We start from the raw sequence: 17,508 nt of genomic DNA on the forward strand, positions 1-17,508 counted from the left end.
GGGAGGTGGGGGTGTGATTACCTTGACTTCAAGCTGGCCGGCACTATAGCGCTGATGAAGAATAAAACTGCGTTTTTTGAACTTATGCAGCAATCGCACAACAGGATGAAGAATATGATTATTAACAGGCTGCGGGCTACTATGAGGTACTGCTGGGGGATGAAGATGCATTTTTGGAGGTGACAGGTTCCCTTTAAGGGCCCTGTTTTTCTAGAGGTCCATTATTGCCAGAGCTTGGGCCCACTGGAGGATCTTCTGGTACTCTGGTGGACCTTGAATATGTGTAGCAGCTGTCTACTGTGGCTTAGGGCTCATGCATACGACCGTCTGTATTTTGCGGTCCGCAAAAAATACAGATGATGTCCGTGTGCATTCTGTATTTTGCGGAATGGAACAGTTGGCCCCTAATAGAACAGTACTATCCTTGTCCATAATACGGACAATAATAGGACATGTTCTTTTTTTTTGTAGAACGGAAATACTGACATACGGAAACAGAATGCACACGGAATAACTTCAGTTTTGTTTTGCGGACCCATTGAAATGAATGGTTCTACAAAAAAAACGGAACGGACACAGAAAGAAAATAGTTTTGTGTGCATGAGCCCTAGGCACCCATGTATTCTAACAGGACTTTTCTAGAAGGGACAACTAAGGGAAGTATAGAGCAGTATTTTCCTGCACAAGGTTCCTTGGAGCCTGTCAATTTAACAATAGGGATGGCAAACCAATCGCCAACGAATTAAAGATGTCTGGTACAGGCAAAGCATGAAAAACAATCTCTGGAACCTGGCAATTACCTGCAGTGGTCTTATACTTCTTAGCGATAAGGGCAGAAGACTAAAGGCATATGTAAATGTTCAGAACGTAAAGATATAACCATCTCATACAAACTGAAAAGCTAAGGACAATGAGGGAGATTTATCAAGCTTCTACACCTGTCTTCCAATGTAGAAAAGTCAGAAATGTTGGCGCAAATCCCATTTTGCGACAATATGTGCAACTTTTTAACTTCTTTTCCAGCAGCTTTGCCACTTTCCCAAACAGTGGGTTGGGCGCGAGTGGGAGGGGGTGCAGGCGGGACCTCCGCAACTCTACTCATTTAACATGTGCGTCTGAAAACTGCCATACATTAGCTGTTGGCTGGATTAAAGTTCAGTTCTGGCACATGGGCAGCACAGCAGGCGCCATAATTACTAAGAGATGTGTGCCCCTTAATAATTCTAGAGCATCTTGTGCCAGCTCAAGACAAACTGACACCAGCATACACATTGCCAGTCTTAATAAACCTCCTCCTATGTTTTAAAGATAGATGAAATAGTTAATATGGAAAAAAATAAAAGCATTGATGTTAAGAGGGTTGTCTCACATGAGACATTGGCGACATATCGCTAGGATATGCCACCGATGTCAGATAGGTGCGGGTTCCACCTCTGTGACCCACACCTATCTTTAGAACGAATGGGGGCACGCTGCGCAAGTGTGGCCACCCTCTATTTGCTTTGATGGGAGTTCTGGCTATTTCGGGAACTCCTATAGGAGGTGAATGGAGAGGTGGCCATGCATGCGCAGTGCGCTCTCTATTCACTTCTATGGAAGTTCTGAAAATAGCCTGCTGGGAGAGAGAACTGCTTAATTCACAGTCTGGACACAGAGCTACTCACATAGTGGCTGCAGCAGAAATGCACTGTGAAAAAAACTGTAAAAACCTGCCTGAGGAGGAGTATAGTTTTCATCTATACCACTTGCATAATTAGTTTATTGGTGCCTATAGGTATTCAAGCTGGCAGAATGGAAATGGCCCTGGGCTACCCCATTTAGTGCCTTATCTGAGAGATCTACTTCTTATGACCAACTGCTGAGATAAAAAAAAAAAATCTGCTTTAATGTAGGAAATATATGTCACCTGTGACAAATGAGCAAAGATTGTGCAAGACTTAATATTAAGACGTTTTTAAATTAATTATAATTACCTAAGAACAGCATAGTGGCAATGAAGCTTTCTTTTGCTATAATACATTATATTCAGCACCCATGGATCTGACTGAAAACAACTGGGTTCAGTGCTCGGTTCTTTGTCTGCCCCATAGACAAAGAATGGAGCAGCAACGTGCACGCACGACCGCCGCTCTTTTCAAACTCTGCTTGAATGGGATGTTCAGGACGCCTGTTCTGGTGTCAGTGGAGGCCCGGCATTCATACAATTATTGCCTGTCCTGAGCAGGCAAACATGTTTTTCATAGAATGACCCCTTTAAAAAGTATATTAAAGGGAATGTCTGGTTTTCAGATATTGATGATCTCAGACTGGTGGGGTTCCGACTCCTGGCACCCCTGCCGATCGACTGTTTGAAGGGGTCTCTGCTCTCGGCAGGAAGGCGTAAGTACATTGCACCACCACTACAATGTTGACAGCATGTTCGCTTCAAACAGTGGATCGATGGGGTGCCGAGAGTCAGACCCCCACCGAACTGGGAGGATAGGTCAAACAGAAAACAACCCCTTTACCATGAAACCTGCCTCGAGTGATCCCCTATATTTTGTGTCTGAAATATTAAAATGCACAGTACGAGGCCACACATGAAATTAGCATAAGAAATATCAGCAAATTAAATGATTAGCGATATCAAACAAACATCCCATCTTTTCAGTGTTTCTACACAATAGCCAAAAGTCTGTCTAAAAACCCTAGATTTGCCAAATTGTGCCGCTTTAGACAGATTTTTGGCAAAGATACATTAGTAAATCTGGGCCAATGTCTTCAATCCAAATGGAATTCCCCATCTGGCCAACTGTGCAGTCATCTCAGGACTCCATATTGGGCCATACTTTACCAGTGCTGCCTTCAGAGTCATAATAAATACTTAAAAAAATCTGAATGATTTGAGTCTAAAACTGCACTAACTATACATTACTGATTTAAAGCCTATACTAAAATATAAATTAAAAGTCAAGCACAGAGGCCAACTGCACAGCATGGCAAAGAAGTGGCGTAGGATCAGACGGTGCGATCATGAGGACAAATAAAACATAGTGGTCGTCTCAATGAGCTCCATCTCTTACCACATACTTGGTAACAATGCAGTCATTCTGAATTCAGCCATGAATCCTTCATTCTCACCTTTTAGCATAGGATGCTGCTCTCTACTTCCACCATGGTTTCTACTGCAGCCTGGCTTCTTCACACTGGTCAACGCAAGCTTAGTGCATGGAGACGCAATTTCTATTAGTGCAGTAATAAACACAGATTAACAGGGTTGACCTAAGAGTCTGATCGCTGGGACCCCCACCACAATGAGGGTCCCATGGAGCAGCAGTAGCAGATGCATGCTGCTGCTCTATTTAAAGCCTGTTGACCTGCTATCTCAGTCAGTCCCATAGACTTTAAATGGAGCTCAGCACACATAAGCCATGACTGTGCTTTATTCCCACAGGGCACACAGGTCCCCATTCTTGTGCGCAGTGGGGGTCCCAGCTGCCGAACCAACAACAATGTGCCACTTAAAGTGTTGATTATGGCAACCCCTTTAAGCCACCAGTCAGAATAGGATAATCTGGTCATTTCCCCTCCTATGCTGGATGTCTGCTTCTGAAGGTGAAGAAAGCAAAGATACTTAGATGATCAGCTTACGTATCCCCAAAAATGTAATAGTCACCCCATTCGAGGTCATGGGATGCAGAAAGGCCTTGTAGTGGATAATGGATAGCTTCCTAGTAAGACATTTGACTCCTAGATTAAATATTGTGCTAAAAAATGGAATTGGCGCCAATATCCAAAATTTGAAGTCATGCAATCAGACCTTTACACTGGATGACTGATAACGTCATACACAGGTCTTTGAAGTTATAATTGCCGACTAGCTTTCTTCTATAAGACGACTTTAGTCAAAAAAGGAAGAAAAAAAGTCACAAGGCAAAGAGAACTTCACCGCATTCATGCTGTAGAGAGTCAATCCCTGTACGCAGACTGGTGGCCGAGCTGTCTGTCATCATACGTGCTGTATCTTTTCACATGAATGCGACGAACGCGATCTCGGAGTTCAAAACCCTCATCATCTTCACTGTGAGATGCTTGGCTGCGTGTACGGCTTGTGGCTTCCAGTAGAGAGTTGTCTGGGACTCGCGGGGTCTCATAAAGGAGAACATTCAGGGTTTCTTCATAAATCCGCGCTTCAGGAAATTCAACCTTATTAGTGGGAGAGAAATACATTACTGTAGATATAACTACTGTGAGGATCTGCAGAAATAGCGGTGGACAGCTGCAGACATAACGTGAGAGAAGAGTGCCCGTACGTTAATGTGTAGGCTACATGTGGCAGCTTTCAGTGTCGGGTAGCCCCCATCGCAACTACTAATAGTGAACATGGACACTGAAACAAACAACGTTCGTGTGCATGCAGCCTAAACCTCATGTTTTGTGAAATCGCTGATCATAGGAAGGTTTTGAAAATCTCTTCAAAAACTCTGCAGTCACTGGCAATTTATAATTTTTTTATTGCTACATGTTAGTAGTAAGCAGTAGCTTTTTTCCCTTTATATAGTAACCAGTACAGGGCTGTGCTTCTTATTAGCAGAAAGTTGCAGAGGTCGTTTTACAGGGTGGGCCATTTATATGGATACACCTTAATAAAATGGGAATGGTTGGGGATATTAACTTCCTGTTTGTGGCACATTAGTATATGTGAGGGGGGAAACTTTTCAAGATGGGTGGTGACCCTGGCGGCCATTTTGAAGTCAGCCATTTTGAATCCAACTTAAGTTTCATGTGTCACAGGCCCCTCTTCCTATTGAAAAAACTAATTGGGAATTTCACAAGAAAAACAATGGTGTGCTTGGTTTTAACGTAACTTTATTCTTTCATGAGTTATTTACAAGTTTCTGACCACTTATAAAATGTGTTCAATGTGCTGCCCATTGTGTTGGATTGTCAATGCAACCCTCTTCTCCCACTCTTCACACACTGATGATGTGTTTCCCTCTTTATGCACTGAAGCTGGCACGTTCCATGAGTTTTTCCAGCAAGATGGTGCACCACCACATTATGGGTGTCAGGTCCGAGCATTCCTAGATGAACAGTTTCCTGGAAAGTGGATTGGTCGTCGTGGGCCAGTTGAATGACCCCCAAGATCTCCCGATCTGACCCCCTTAGACTTTTATCTTTGGGGTCATCTGAAGGCAATAGTCTATGCTGTGAAGATACGAGATGTGCAGCACCTGAAACTACGGATACTGGAAGCCTGTGCTAGCATTTCTCCTGTGGTGTTACTATCAGTGTGTGAAGAGTGGGAGAAGAGGGTTGCATTGACAATCCAACACAATGGGCAGCACATTGAACACATTTTATAAGTGGTCAGAAACTTGTAAATAACTCATGAAAGAATAAAGTTACGTTAAAACCAAGCACACCATTGTTTTTCTTGTGAAATTCCCAATAAGTTTGATGTGTCACATGACCCTCTTCCTATTGAAAAAACAAAAGTTGGATTCAAAATGGCTGACTTCAAAATGGCTGCCATGGTCACCACCCATCTTGAAAAGTTTCCCCCCTTACACATACTAATGTGCCACAAACAGGAAGTTGATATCACCAACCATTCCCATTTTATTAAGGTGTATCCATATAAATGGCCCACCCTGTAGAACTGACTTCCAGCAAATTATATAACCCATTAAAATTAATATACTTTAATAGTGTTCCTTAAAAATTAATAAATTACACAGGACGATACTCACTGAGAGTACACTCAGATATATTACCGCACAAAGCACCTGCAAGGTATATAGGGAATAAAGGGAAAGCTGTCCCTATCGTCTCACCCTAATCTTGCTCAGCCCAGGGACAACCCCTGATGGTGCGGACTCCCTGTCCTCGAACCTAGGCTGATCTAAACCTCATGTAGCCCTGATACAGTGATCCTGAGAGGGTAGAGAGGTAGGAAATGGTGCTAAAGTGTGGGCAGATACAAAGTTCTAGAACTGATAAGCAGGGCCGCTGGACGATGGGTCATAGTAGGCTTAAAGGGCTTCTGTCACCCCACTAAAGTCATAATTTTTTGGGGGGCTACTTAAATTCCTTATACTGCGATATATCAAAATATAATGTTCTTACTCATTTTCCTTCAGCAGTTTCTTCAAAAAACTGACTTTTATAATATGTAAATTACCTCTCTACGAGCAAGTAGGGCGGCTACTTGCTGGTAGCAGCCGCATCCTCCTTTCATAAAGACGCCCTCTCCTCATGTTGATTGACAGGGCCAGCGAACGCGCTCGTCTCCTGGCTGGCCCTGTCTGCGTTCAAAATCTGGCGCCTGTGCCGTACCTGTCTTCAGTCGGCGCAGGCGCACTGAGAGGAGGACGCTCGCTCGGCCGCTCCATCCTCAATGTGCTTGCGCCGATGACGTCACATCTACACCCGGCGCAAGCGCACTAAGGAAGGAGCAGCCGAGCGAGCGTCCTCCTCTCAGAGCGCCTGCATCGACTGAAGACAGGTACGGCGCAGGCGCCAGATTTTGAATGCAGACAGGGCCAGCCAGAAGACTAGCGCGTTCCCTGGACCTGTCAATCAACATGAGGAGGGGGCGTCTTTATGAAAGGAGGATGCGGCTGCTACCAGCAAGTAGCCGCCCTACTTGCTCGTAGAGAGGTCATTTGCATATTATAAAAGTCCGTTTTCTGAAGAAACTGCTGAAGGAAAATGAGTAAGAGCATTATATATTGATATATCGCAGTATAAGGAATTTAAGTAGCCAAAAAAAATAAAAAAATATGACTTTAGTGGTTTGACAGAAGCCCTTTAAAGGGAACCTGTCACCGGGATTTTGTGTATAGAGCTGAGGACATGGGTTGCTACTCATCTCAGGTTAATTTGCATATGTATCAAATCAGTTTTTTTTACACAATAAAAAAGCACACAGAGCTATGGGGACTGGGTATTGCGGATGTGCTAGTGGCCATCTAGCAACCTATGTCCTCAGCTCTATACCGAAAATCCAGGTGACAGGTTCCCTTTAAGTGAATCGAGCTTTGGATCAGAGAACCAAAGTCGATTCGTTCAAAGACTTCGGGTTTTAAATGCTGTCCGAGACCAGTCTCTGTACAGCATTAAAATGTATTACCTTCATGTAGGCAAAATTAGTTTTACCCAAAGTCGCGCAATTAATTCGGTATTTATTTCTGCATATTTAAAAACATTTAAAATTAGGAATCTGAAGTCGGGTTTGGTACAGAGGTACCAGCCGGCATCAAGCCCGACTTTGGATTCCTAATTTTGAGCAACTTCAGGTAAAACAAAGTTTGGCTCCACGGAGGCAAAATATTTTAAATGCCGAACAGAGACAGCATTAAAGGGGTTCTGCAGTTTGTTTTAACTGATGATCTATTTTCTGGATAGATCATCAGCATCTGATCGGCAGAGGTCTGACACCCGGGACCCCTCCAGCGGCGCCGCGGCCTTCTCACTGTTTACTGCTGGCCCAGTGACATCACGACTAGTATCAATTCAAGTGAACAGAGCTTAGCCCCGCCCAGGCCAGTGATACTAGTCGTGACGTCAGTGGGCCTGCAGTAAAAAGTGAAAAGGCCGCGCCGCTGCTGGAGCACCGCTGCCTTCTCAAACAGCTGATCGGTGGGGGTCCCGGGTGTCGGACCCCCGCCGGTCAGATGCCGATGATCTATCCAGAGGATAGATCATCAGTTAAAATGAACTGTAGAACCCCTTTAAAAATCGAACAGTATTTAAAGTCACTGTTAAAATGCAGTGCAGTCTGGAGACAGCATGTTATAGAACAAGAGGAGCCAAACAGATTGATATATGGATGTATGGGAAAACATTCAGCATAACTTGTAATATTTAAATCTCTATTCGTTCTGGGCTTAGGAGTCATGTTGTTGGTCCTATGCATGTATGAGTGTTCATACAATGAAAGGTGTTAGTCATTCAGTAGGATAGCCCACTTGACTCTTAAGCTCAGAATGATCAAAAATTTTGGTGAATAAAATGCAAGTTATACTGAAGTTTTTCCCACAGAACTATACGTCACTCTGCTAGGGTGCTCCTGCTCTACAAATGCACTGCATTTTCATGGCGACAGGTTCGCTTTCATACAAGATGGGTGGGGTCAGAAAACCACAACCCCATCAATCAACAGTCAGGGTAGCTCTGGTGCTGGAACTGCACAGCTCCATCCACTGTCTAGTGGACAGAGTTTGTAACTGCAGCGCTGCTTTGAAACATCTGATCAGCGGGTTGCAGGGTGTCAGACCTCTGTAGATCAGATATTGATGGTCTATCCTGAGGACATCTTAAAATCCTGGACAACCCCTTTAAGGTTTTGATTACACTACAGAAAAAAAAAAAGTCTTCCTATGTAAAGTCGAGCTGTAGCTCTAGCCTAAAACAGATCTAACAGGAACATAAACGTATTCATGTCTGAATATGCAGCAATCTAAAAACTCTCCAACATCATCTAGGTGTAAAGTGCAATAGCTCATCGGCTGTACAAAATATTCCATTGCTGGTAGTGCGTACAGGTTTGGAAATGTACCTTTGTTTGCTTCTTTTCAGTGGCATACACAATGGAGGTGCAGCACACCTCTGCCAGCTTCCGCCCCTGACCGTAGAAGGACCAGCAGCAGATCTCGTCTCCAATCACATCCTTCATAAATAAGACTCGCCCGTTGAAGCGAAGGGAAAGCTTGTCAAACAGCTCAATATTTTTCAGAAGGTTGTCGTCCGAGTTGCTATAATAGTCACAGTTAAAGGAGAAAATGAACACGTGGTATAAATGAAGAAGCAAATTCTACTAGTTTCTCCACCATCTTCCCTTTAAAACTTTAAAGGGGTATTTCTATCTTGGACATCTGTGGCATATGGGTCCCACCTGTTAGACATGCTGTATCACAGGGGTCCCTCGACCCTCCCTCACCAGCTGCTGTATAAGGTGGTCGCACATGCACAGCTCTCTCCAATGACTCTATGGAAGTTCTGAAAATTGCTAAGCAAGCATTAGAAGTGAACTGAGAGCCGTGGATGCTCGCCCACCTTTCCACCATTTACAGCAGTTAGATAGGTGCGGGTACTATCGGGCATTTATGGCATAGGCTGTTGATATGCCATAAATGTTTGTGATAGGAATAAACCTTTAAGATTTTAAGATCAGTCAAAAAAGCAGATGGTTTAGCACTCCTAAGGAAAGGTTAAGTAGTATCCACACATGCCAGATTCTTTTCTGTATAATCATCACATAAAATACGTTAACACCGACCAGCGTGAATACCTCAACGTCCGGAAGATGGAGAGTTCTTTAAATAGTGCATTATTTTTAACATTAACTTTTGATCATTTTCCGAGCAATCAATCTACAGCCTTGAAATCCTCAGAATGTCACAATCATAGATTAACTGAAGGTACACTGAGGTCTCGGATAAATACGTTTGCTTACAGGATCCAAACATAAAACTGGACTGGCAAATCAGATATCAAATGTGCTTAGTACAAACTGAATGTGAATACTGAATAATATGGTACAACGATAGGACTTTGCTGGAAAACTGTTGCAAAACTGCACTACATTTTACCACATTGTTTTATAGGTGTTTTCCTGCAAAGTCACAGCCATTTAGCTATTAGACAGCAGAACATTTAGGCTGTGCTTTAGCCCCGTGTTGTCTCACCCTCAAGGTGTCCACATTTTGCTACTTGTTATTGGTGCAAAATACAATTGCAATCATTAGGTTGCTAGCTATATTGGTAATATAAGCACAGTCCTATCAGACTGAGTAATTTATGGAGAGCTTAAAGGCTTTGGGGTCAAGTTTTTTTTATCATTGAATTGTACTCCTTGAGGTAAAAATCATTTTTTTCAACTGGTCTTTTTTTTTTTTTAAAGATATGGAGTCCTTTTCTCTGTACAGGGCTGAGATGCTTTATTAGCAGGATCTGAATTTTCTCTCTCTTACATCAGGCAGGAAGCTGACAGGCTCCTTATCTCTGCTTTCTGACCTTATAAACACTCATTACAGCTCAATCCTTTTCTTACTGTTAAGAACGTGGCTTAAATAAGTGTTTATGACCTCTTAGTAATTTAGAGATAAGGTTTTTTAGATGACCGGCAAAAAGTGAAAGTAGGACTCGCACAGCTAGAAAAACAGTTTTCCCCTTCTGACAGAACGGCTCAATATTTTTTATCAAGACAAATTGGAAAAAAAAATATTTTTTTAGCCCAAAATGTGTAAAATTGCTGACGAAGGTGTACATAGCTTTAAAGGGCTTCTGTCACCCCCCATTGTGCAATTTTCATTAGCCGACATTAGCTATTTGCTAATGTCAGCTGAGTGCAATTATACATGTCCTACCTTTGTCTGTAGCTTATTTCTTGTAAAAATCATACCAGCAAGTTGGGCGTGTACTTGCTGGTAGCCTCCGCATCTGCCACTTCTAGACACGCCCCATCTCCTCTTGATAGACAGGGCCAGCGAGCGCTCTCCTCCTCCCGTTGGCCCCGTCTGCTGCTGAATTCCCGCGCCTGCGCCGTAACGTTCCTTGATCGGCGCAGGCATACTGAGTGAAGGATGCGCGCTTGCCAGCTCCTTCCTCAGTGCGCCTGCGCCGATTACGTCACACTACACCTGGAAAAGAAGACTGCCGATTATCGCAGATGCCGGCAGTCTTCTCTTCTGGGTTTAGTGCGACGTAATTGGCGCAGGCGCACTGAGGAAGGAGCTGGCAAGCAAGCGTCCCTCTCTCAGAGCGCCTGCGCCGAATGAGGACCGGTACAGCGCAGGATTTCATGGGCATTTTCGATACTGAAAATTGCTAAATGGGGGGTGACAGAAGCCCTTTAAAAAGACCAGGTTTACACAGGGTGGCTGCTGCATGATGGACAAAACTATCCACACGTGGCAGCCAAGGGCTGCATATGTTGAAGGTGAGATCTTGGCTTTACCCACAAAACATGTGGCCATTTGCCACTGCAGGTGGGAGGAGTTTTGTCACATGTGACAGCCAGAGTGGGTGAACACGGCCTAATACATAGAACGCTGCCATCTATGACAAATATATAATCAGACATTCCCCATATTACCTGGACTTCTAAAAAAGAGCTAAATTCAAATCCATAATCAGATAAACTACTACACCCATTAGGATAACTATGTGTGAATTATATGCAGATGCAACGAAAGTAACACGCAAATGTAAATCAGTGACCTTACCTGGTGTACGAGTATTTGTTGTTACTTCTGTTATACAAGAGCTTGACCACGGGCTGTTGAGAAACATTAACATATTAACCTGGAGACACACCAAGAACTTTAACCATGACATGGACCACAGACAGTGCAGACCGAGTCTAAATGATGAATCTAGAACATAGCTAGACAGTTGTCTAACTGTACCACCTAACGGTTGGCTTACTTTGTGAATCAGATCATTTTTATTAGTTTCATAACATGTCATACAATAGCCACAAACTCAAAAAGGTTCACCTTTGTACATTTCCTTATCATGTGCATACGGTCAGCAGGCTCCTCCAAACATCCTGGGCACCTAGCATCTGGTTGGATCACTATCTGATTGAGAAAAAGTGGTGTTTTGTAAAAACTGTGTAGTATGTTGGGAAACTCAACTAGACCTGGGGAAATGTCTCAAAAATATCTGACCTTTGCTACTCTAAAATCACCACTAGATCAGTTTAGGTTGGCTTGCTTTGTGGCAAAAGTTTGGTGCAAATTGTCACATCTTAGGCCATGCTGGCTTGGTGACCTAACTGGTAACAGGGGTCGTCAAAAAAGATTGGAAATTAGCAAATGTTGTGCCCATTCACAAGAAAGGTAGTAGGGAGGAATCGGGCAACTATAGGCCAGTAAGCCTAACAATCAATAGTGGGGAAATTAATGGAAATCATACTTAAGGAGAGGATTGTGGAACATCTAAAATCCCATGGATTGAAGATCATGTCAAACTAATCGTATAGATTTTTTTTTATTGGGTGACTAAAATAATAGATGGCGGAGGTGAAGTAGACATCGCTTATCTATACTTTAGTAAGGCTTTTGATACTGTCCCACATAGAAGGCTTATCAATAAATTGCAGTCTTTGGGCTTGGACTCCCATATTGTTGAATAAATTAGGCAGTGGCTGAGGGACAGACAACAGAGGGTTGTAGTCAATGGAGTATATTCAGACCATGGTTTTGTTACCAGTGGGGTACCTCAGGGACCCATATTGTTTTATATCTTTATCAGCGAAATTGCAAAAGGCCTTGATGGTAAGGTGTGTCTTTTTGCTGATGACACAAAGATTTGTAACAGGGTTGATGTTCCTGGAGGGATACACCAAATAGAAAAGGATTTAGGAAAACTAGAGGAATTGTCAAGTCAATCTGGAACTTGGGGAGCAAAAACCCAAGAGCAGAATATAAAATCAGCGATACAGTCCTAACCTCAGTATCTGAGGAAAGGGATCATTATTTCGGAAGGCTTAAAAGGTAGGCAGACAATGTCATAGAGCAGCAGGAAATGCTAGCAGAATGCTTGGGTGTATAGGGAGAGGCATTACCAGTAGAAAGAGGGAGCTGCTCATGCCGCTCTACAGAGCACTAGTGAGACCTTATTTGGAGTATTGTGCTCAGTACTGGAGACCATATCTCCAGAAGGATATTGATACTTTAGTAGCTCTTCTCTGAACTCTCTCCAAAGTACATGGATTGCAGAGGAAAACTTACCAGGAAAGATTAAAGGACCTTAACATGTACAGGTCCTTCTAAAAAAATTAGCATATTGTGATAAAGTTCATTATTTTCTGTAATGTACTGATAAACATTAGACTTTCATATATTTTAGATTCATTACACACAACTGAAGTAGTTCAAGCCTTTTATTGTTTTAATATTGATGATTTTGGCATACAGCTCATGAAAACCCAAATTTCCTATCTCAAAAAATTTGCATATTTCATCCGACCAATAAAAGAAAAGTGTTTTTAATACAAAAAAATTCAACCTTCAAATAATTATGTTCAGTTATGCACTCAATACTTGGTCAGGAATCCTTTTGCAGAAATCACTGCTTCAATGCGGCGTGGCATGGAGGCAATCAGCCTGTGGCACTGCTGAGGTGTTATGGAGGCCCAGGATGCTTCGATAGCGGCCTTAAGCTCATCCAGAGTGTTGGGTCTTGCGTCTCTCAACTTTCTCTTCCCAATATCCCACAGATTCTCTATGGGGTTCAGGTCAGGAGAGTTGGCAGGCCAATTGAGCACAGTAATACCATGGTCAGTAAACCATTTACCAGTGGTTTTGGCACTGTGAGCAGGTGCCAGGTCGTGCTGAAAAATGAAATCTTCATCTCCATAAAGCTTTTCAGCAGATGGAAGCATGAAGTGCTCCAAAATCTCCTGATAGCTAGCTGCATTGACCCTGCCCTTGATAAAACACAGTGGACCAACACCAGCAGCTGACATGGCACCCCAGACCATCACTGACTGCGGGTACTTGACACTGGGACTTCAGGCATTTTGGCATTTCACTCTCCCCAGTCTTCCTCCAGACTCTGGCACCTTGATTTCCGAATGACATGCAACAGTCCAGTGCTGCTTCTCTGTAGCCCAGGTCAGGCGCTTCTGCCACTGTTCCTGGTTCAAAAGTGGCTTGACCTGGGGAATGCAGCACCTGTAGCCCATTTCCTGCACACGCCTGTACACGGTGGCTCTGGATGTTTCTACTCCAGACTCAGTCCACTGCTTCCGCAGGTCCCCCAAGGTCTGGAATCGGTCCTTCTCCACAATCTTCCAAAGGGTCCGGTCACCTCTTCTCGTTGTGCAGCGTTTTCTGCCACACTTTTTCCTTCCCACAGACTTCCCACTGAGGTGCCTTGATACAGCACTCTGGGAACAGCCTATTCGTTCAGAAATTTCTTTCTGTGTCTTACCCTCTTGCTTGAGGGTGTCAATGATGGCCTTCTGGACAGCAGTCAGGTCGGCAGTCTTACCCATGATTGCAGTTTTGAGTAATGAACCAGGCTGGGAGTTTTTAAAAGCCTCAGGAATCTTTTGCAGGTGTTTAGAGTTAATTAGTTGATTCAGATGATTAGGTTAATAGCTTGTTTAGAGAACCTTTTCATGATATGCTAATTTTTGGAGATAGGAATTTTGGGTTTTCATGAGCTGTATGCCAAAATCATCAATATTAAAACAATAAAAGGCTTGAACTACTTCAGTTGGTGTGTAATGAATCTAAAATATATAAAAGTCTAATGTTTATCAGTACATTACAGAAAATAATGAACTTTATTACAATATGCAATTTTTTTTAGAAGGACCGGTATAGCTTGGAAGAAAGACGAGACAGAGGGGATATGATAGAAACTTTTAAATACATAAAGGGAATCAACAAGGTAAAAGGAGAGAATATTTAAAAGAAGAAAAACTGCTACAAGAGGACAGTTTTAAATTAGAGGGGCAAAGGTTTAAAAGTAATATCAGGAAGTATTACTTTACTGAGAGAGTAGTGGATGCATGGAATAGCCTTCCTGCAGAAGTGGTAGCTGCAAATACAGTGAAGTAGTTTAAGCATGCATTGGATAGGCATAAGGCCATCCTTCATATAAGATAGGGCCAAGGGCTATTCATAGTATTCAGTATATTGGGCAGACTAGATGGGCCAAATGGTTTGCTTCATGAATAGGTCTGAAACTTGATGTGTCAAAAATGTGCCAAATTTTTGTGCATTTTATGGAAGGGTCTAGATGCAATCACGTGTTGGCTCACATCTGCATTGGATGCTTCGATAGTGTTCTCTATCACAGAATCGGTCGAGAAAATCTGGACAAAATTGTGCAGCAATACCAGATTCCCTAACAGAAACTCAGACACCATTATGGTCAATGGGGTCTGACTGGCACCGTTAGTTTCAGTTTTGTGCCGATCAGGGATGTTTGTTTCCATTGTTCTGCTCCATTATATGAATTCCCAAACCTTTACCAGAGCTTGTGATACATCTAAGACAACTACTTAAAGGGTCTGTCCACAGAAGGACATTTGAACGTTATGGGAGGTATGCAGTGCTGCCCTAGGGGAACTTGGACAACCATAGATTACAATACCTTCAACTTTGGTCAATAAACAAACATTCATATTCTTTGTTGGCAACAGTTACTCCACAATTCAGGCTGAGCGGCAGCAGTGGCTTTTCCTATTACTTTCCTCTACTTGTGCCCCACTGGTGGGGTTTACACACGACTGACCCAGGGTAATACTATAACCGAGTAAGGCCTCATGCACACGGACGTTGTGCGGCCGTTCCGAGCATTGGGGGCCACAATTTGCGGTCCCAAATGCACGGGCAACATCCGTGCGGTGGCCGGGACGGATCGAAACCCATTTAACTTGAATGGGTCCGTGATCCGTCCACACCGTAAAAAAATAGAACAGATTCTATTTTTTTGCAGTGCGGAGGCACAGACAAACACCACGGAAGCACTCTTTAGTGCTTCCGTGGGGTTCATGCCTCAGTTCTGCACCGCAGCTCCGGATTGCGGACCCATTCAAGTGATGGGTTTGTGGGCTGCAATATGGCCACGGCCGGGCAATGGCCGGGTGCATGAGGCCTAAGTCTAAGGTTATCATTGTATTACAGATCAGTGGCTTGCGTCCTGGTGTTCATATCCTGGAATCCATTACATTCAGTGAAAACATATTGTTGTACTTTCCCCTGTAAAATCCACCAGTTCTTGTCATATCATCCTAAAAGTGATTGGAGCATCAGGCTCCATCCTTTGTTAAAAATAGGACTGAGAGAATAACACTGAATTACTATGCCTGAGACCAGCAGAAGCCTAATGTAAGTGCCGAGTCGAACAATGCATCAGAGGAACACGCACCTTGGCAGATGATTCAATCAGCTTCTCTTCTTCTTTCTGAGATGTGATGATAGGGATATTACATACAGCCTCGTATGATTCATTCTTATCCTGAAAGAAGGAAAAATAGAGACAATTAGAAGAGAAAATCTGCTACATTGTCTGCAGTCGTGTCTGTCCCACAACCCTATGATGTCCTGGACTATAACCAGACAGAAATAGGTTTGCACAAGAGAAAGAGAATCTGCTGGAAACAGCTGCTGCTTTCTGCTAAGACTTTCTATGGAGGAATAACATCTGCAAAAGTTTCATGCACTCAGGAGGGTAAACTTATAATTACAAATCCCCTTCAAAAGTGATGGAAGAAATAATCTGCAAGCTGGACTTCGGCTACTTTCACACATGCACGAGATCCAGAACAGGATCTAAAAACCTTAAATAAAACGCTTCCGTTTCATTTAATATATCCGGATGCTGCCAAAAATTACAAGGAAAAGGCACTCCGATACAACCTGTATATGACATAATTGAGGGTCTCATTCACATTGTGGTACAATTGTTCAGGTAGTGGGACTCCTACACTTAAAACCTATGCACTAAGTGAAAGGGCTTCCAAAAATTACAAGGAACTGCCACTCCAATACACCCTTTATTACACACAAAGGAGGACATCATACACCCTTGAAAAATTACGATTGATGGCCTACTGGTGACACTCAAAAACATTAGGAGCAAGGGCCTGCTGGTGACCCTATAAAATATTAGGGGCGAGGCTGAACTGAGCATCGAAAAAATTATGGGCAAGTGACTGCTGCTTAGCTAACCATTGAAAAAATTATGGGCGAGTGGCTGCTACTTAGAGAACTATTGAAAAAATTATGGGCGATGGCCAACTGGTGAGCTGACCCTGTAAAACATTATATGCGAGGGTCTGCAGGTAAGCTGACCCTCTAAAATATAGTAATATAGTAAAGTATATAATCTACAGCATTAGGAGCAAGGGCAGACTAATAGGCATGTTGATATGATGGAAGAGGAGGACGAGAAAAGGAAGATTGAACCATATACCCTTTTTTGTGGTGGACGGGGTGCATGGGAATACAGTGTATTCAGTACATTATACAAAAAACATTTAAAATGCCTTTATGTTCAGCCGCTTTCCTCTGGGGAAGTAGAGAAGTCAGGGGTAATCCAGGCCTTGTTTATTTTGATAAGAGTCAACCTGTCAGCTTTCAGTTGACAGGCGGATGCGCTTATCCGTTATTATGGCCCCAGCAGCACTAAATACCCTCTCTGACAAAATGCTGGCAGCAGGGCCGGCCAGCACCTCCAAGGCGTAGAGCGCCAGTTCATGCCACGTGTCTAGCTTGGACACCCAATAGTTGTAAGGCACAGAGGGATCACTGAGGACGCTGACACGGTCTGCTATGTACTCCTTCACCATCTTCCAAAATGTTTCCCTCCTTGTGACACTAGGCCGGGCATCAGGGTGACTGTGCTGGTGGGGTGTCATGAAACTGTCCCAGACTTGGAGACTGTTGTCCTGCCTCTATTGGAACTGCTGTGTTCCCCTAGTCTCCCCTCCTCGGTTGCCCAAGGAACTACGTACTCTGCCGCCAGCGTTGTCAGCTGGAAATGTTTGGAGCAATTTTT

At 43.3% G+C, this 17,508-nt stretch overlaps 1 protein-coding gene across 1 annotated transcript in view; it reads right to left on the minus strand.

The window, feature by feature from the left end:
• Positions 1-486: 486 nt before the first annotated feature.
• Positions 487-17,508, minus strand: part of TNFAIP1 (TNF alpha induced protein 1) — a 37,848-nt gene continuing 20,826 nt past the window's right edge. Inside the window, exons 4-7 of the mRNA XM_044283847.1 lie at positions 15,877-15,966; positions 11,211-11,263; positions 8,543-8,738; positions 487-4,185 (exon numbers count right to left, since the gene is read on the minus strand). Of these exons, the coding sequence (XP_044139782.1) occupies positions 3,949-4,185; positions 8,543-8,738; positions 11,211-11,263; positions 15,877-15,966 (576 nt within the window). The 3' untranslated portion in view covers positions 487-3,948. The remainder of the gene's footprint in view (positions 4,186-8,542; positions 8,739-11,210; positions 11,264-15,876; positions 15,967-17,508) is intronic.

This window comes from Bufo gargarizans, chromosome 3 (assembly GCF_014858855.1).
Source record: "Bufo gargarizans isolate SCDJY-AF-19 chromosome 3, ASM1485885v1, whole genome shotgun sequence".
Lineage (NCBI taxonomy): Eukaryota > Metazoa > Chordata > Amphibia > Anura > Bufonidae > Bufo > Bufo gargarizans.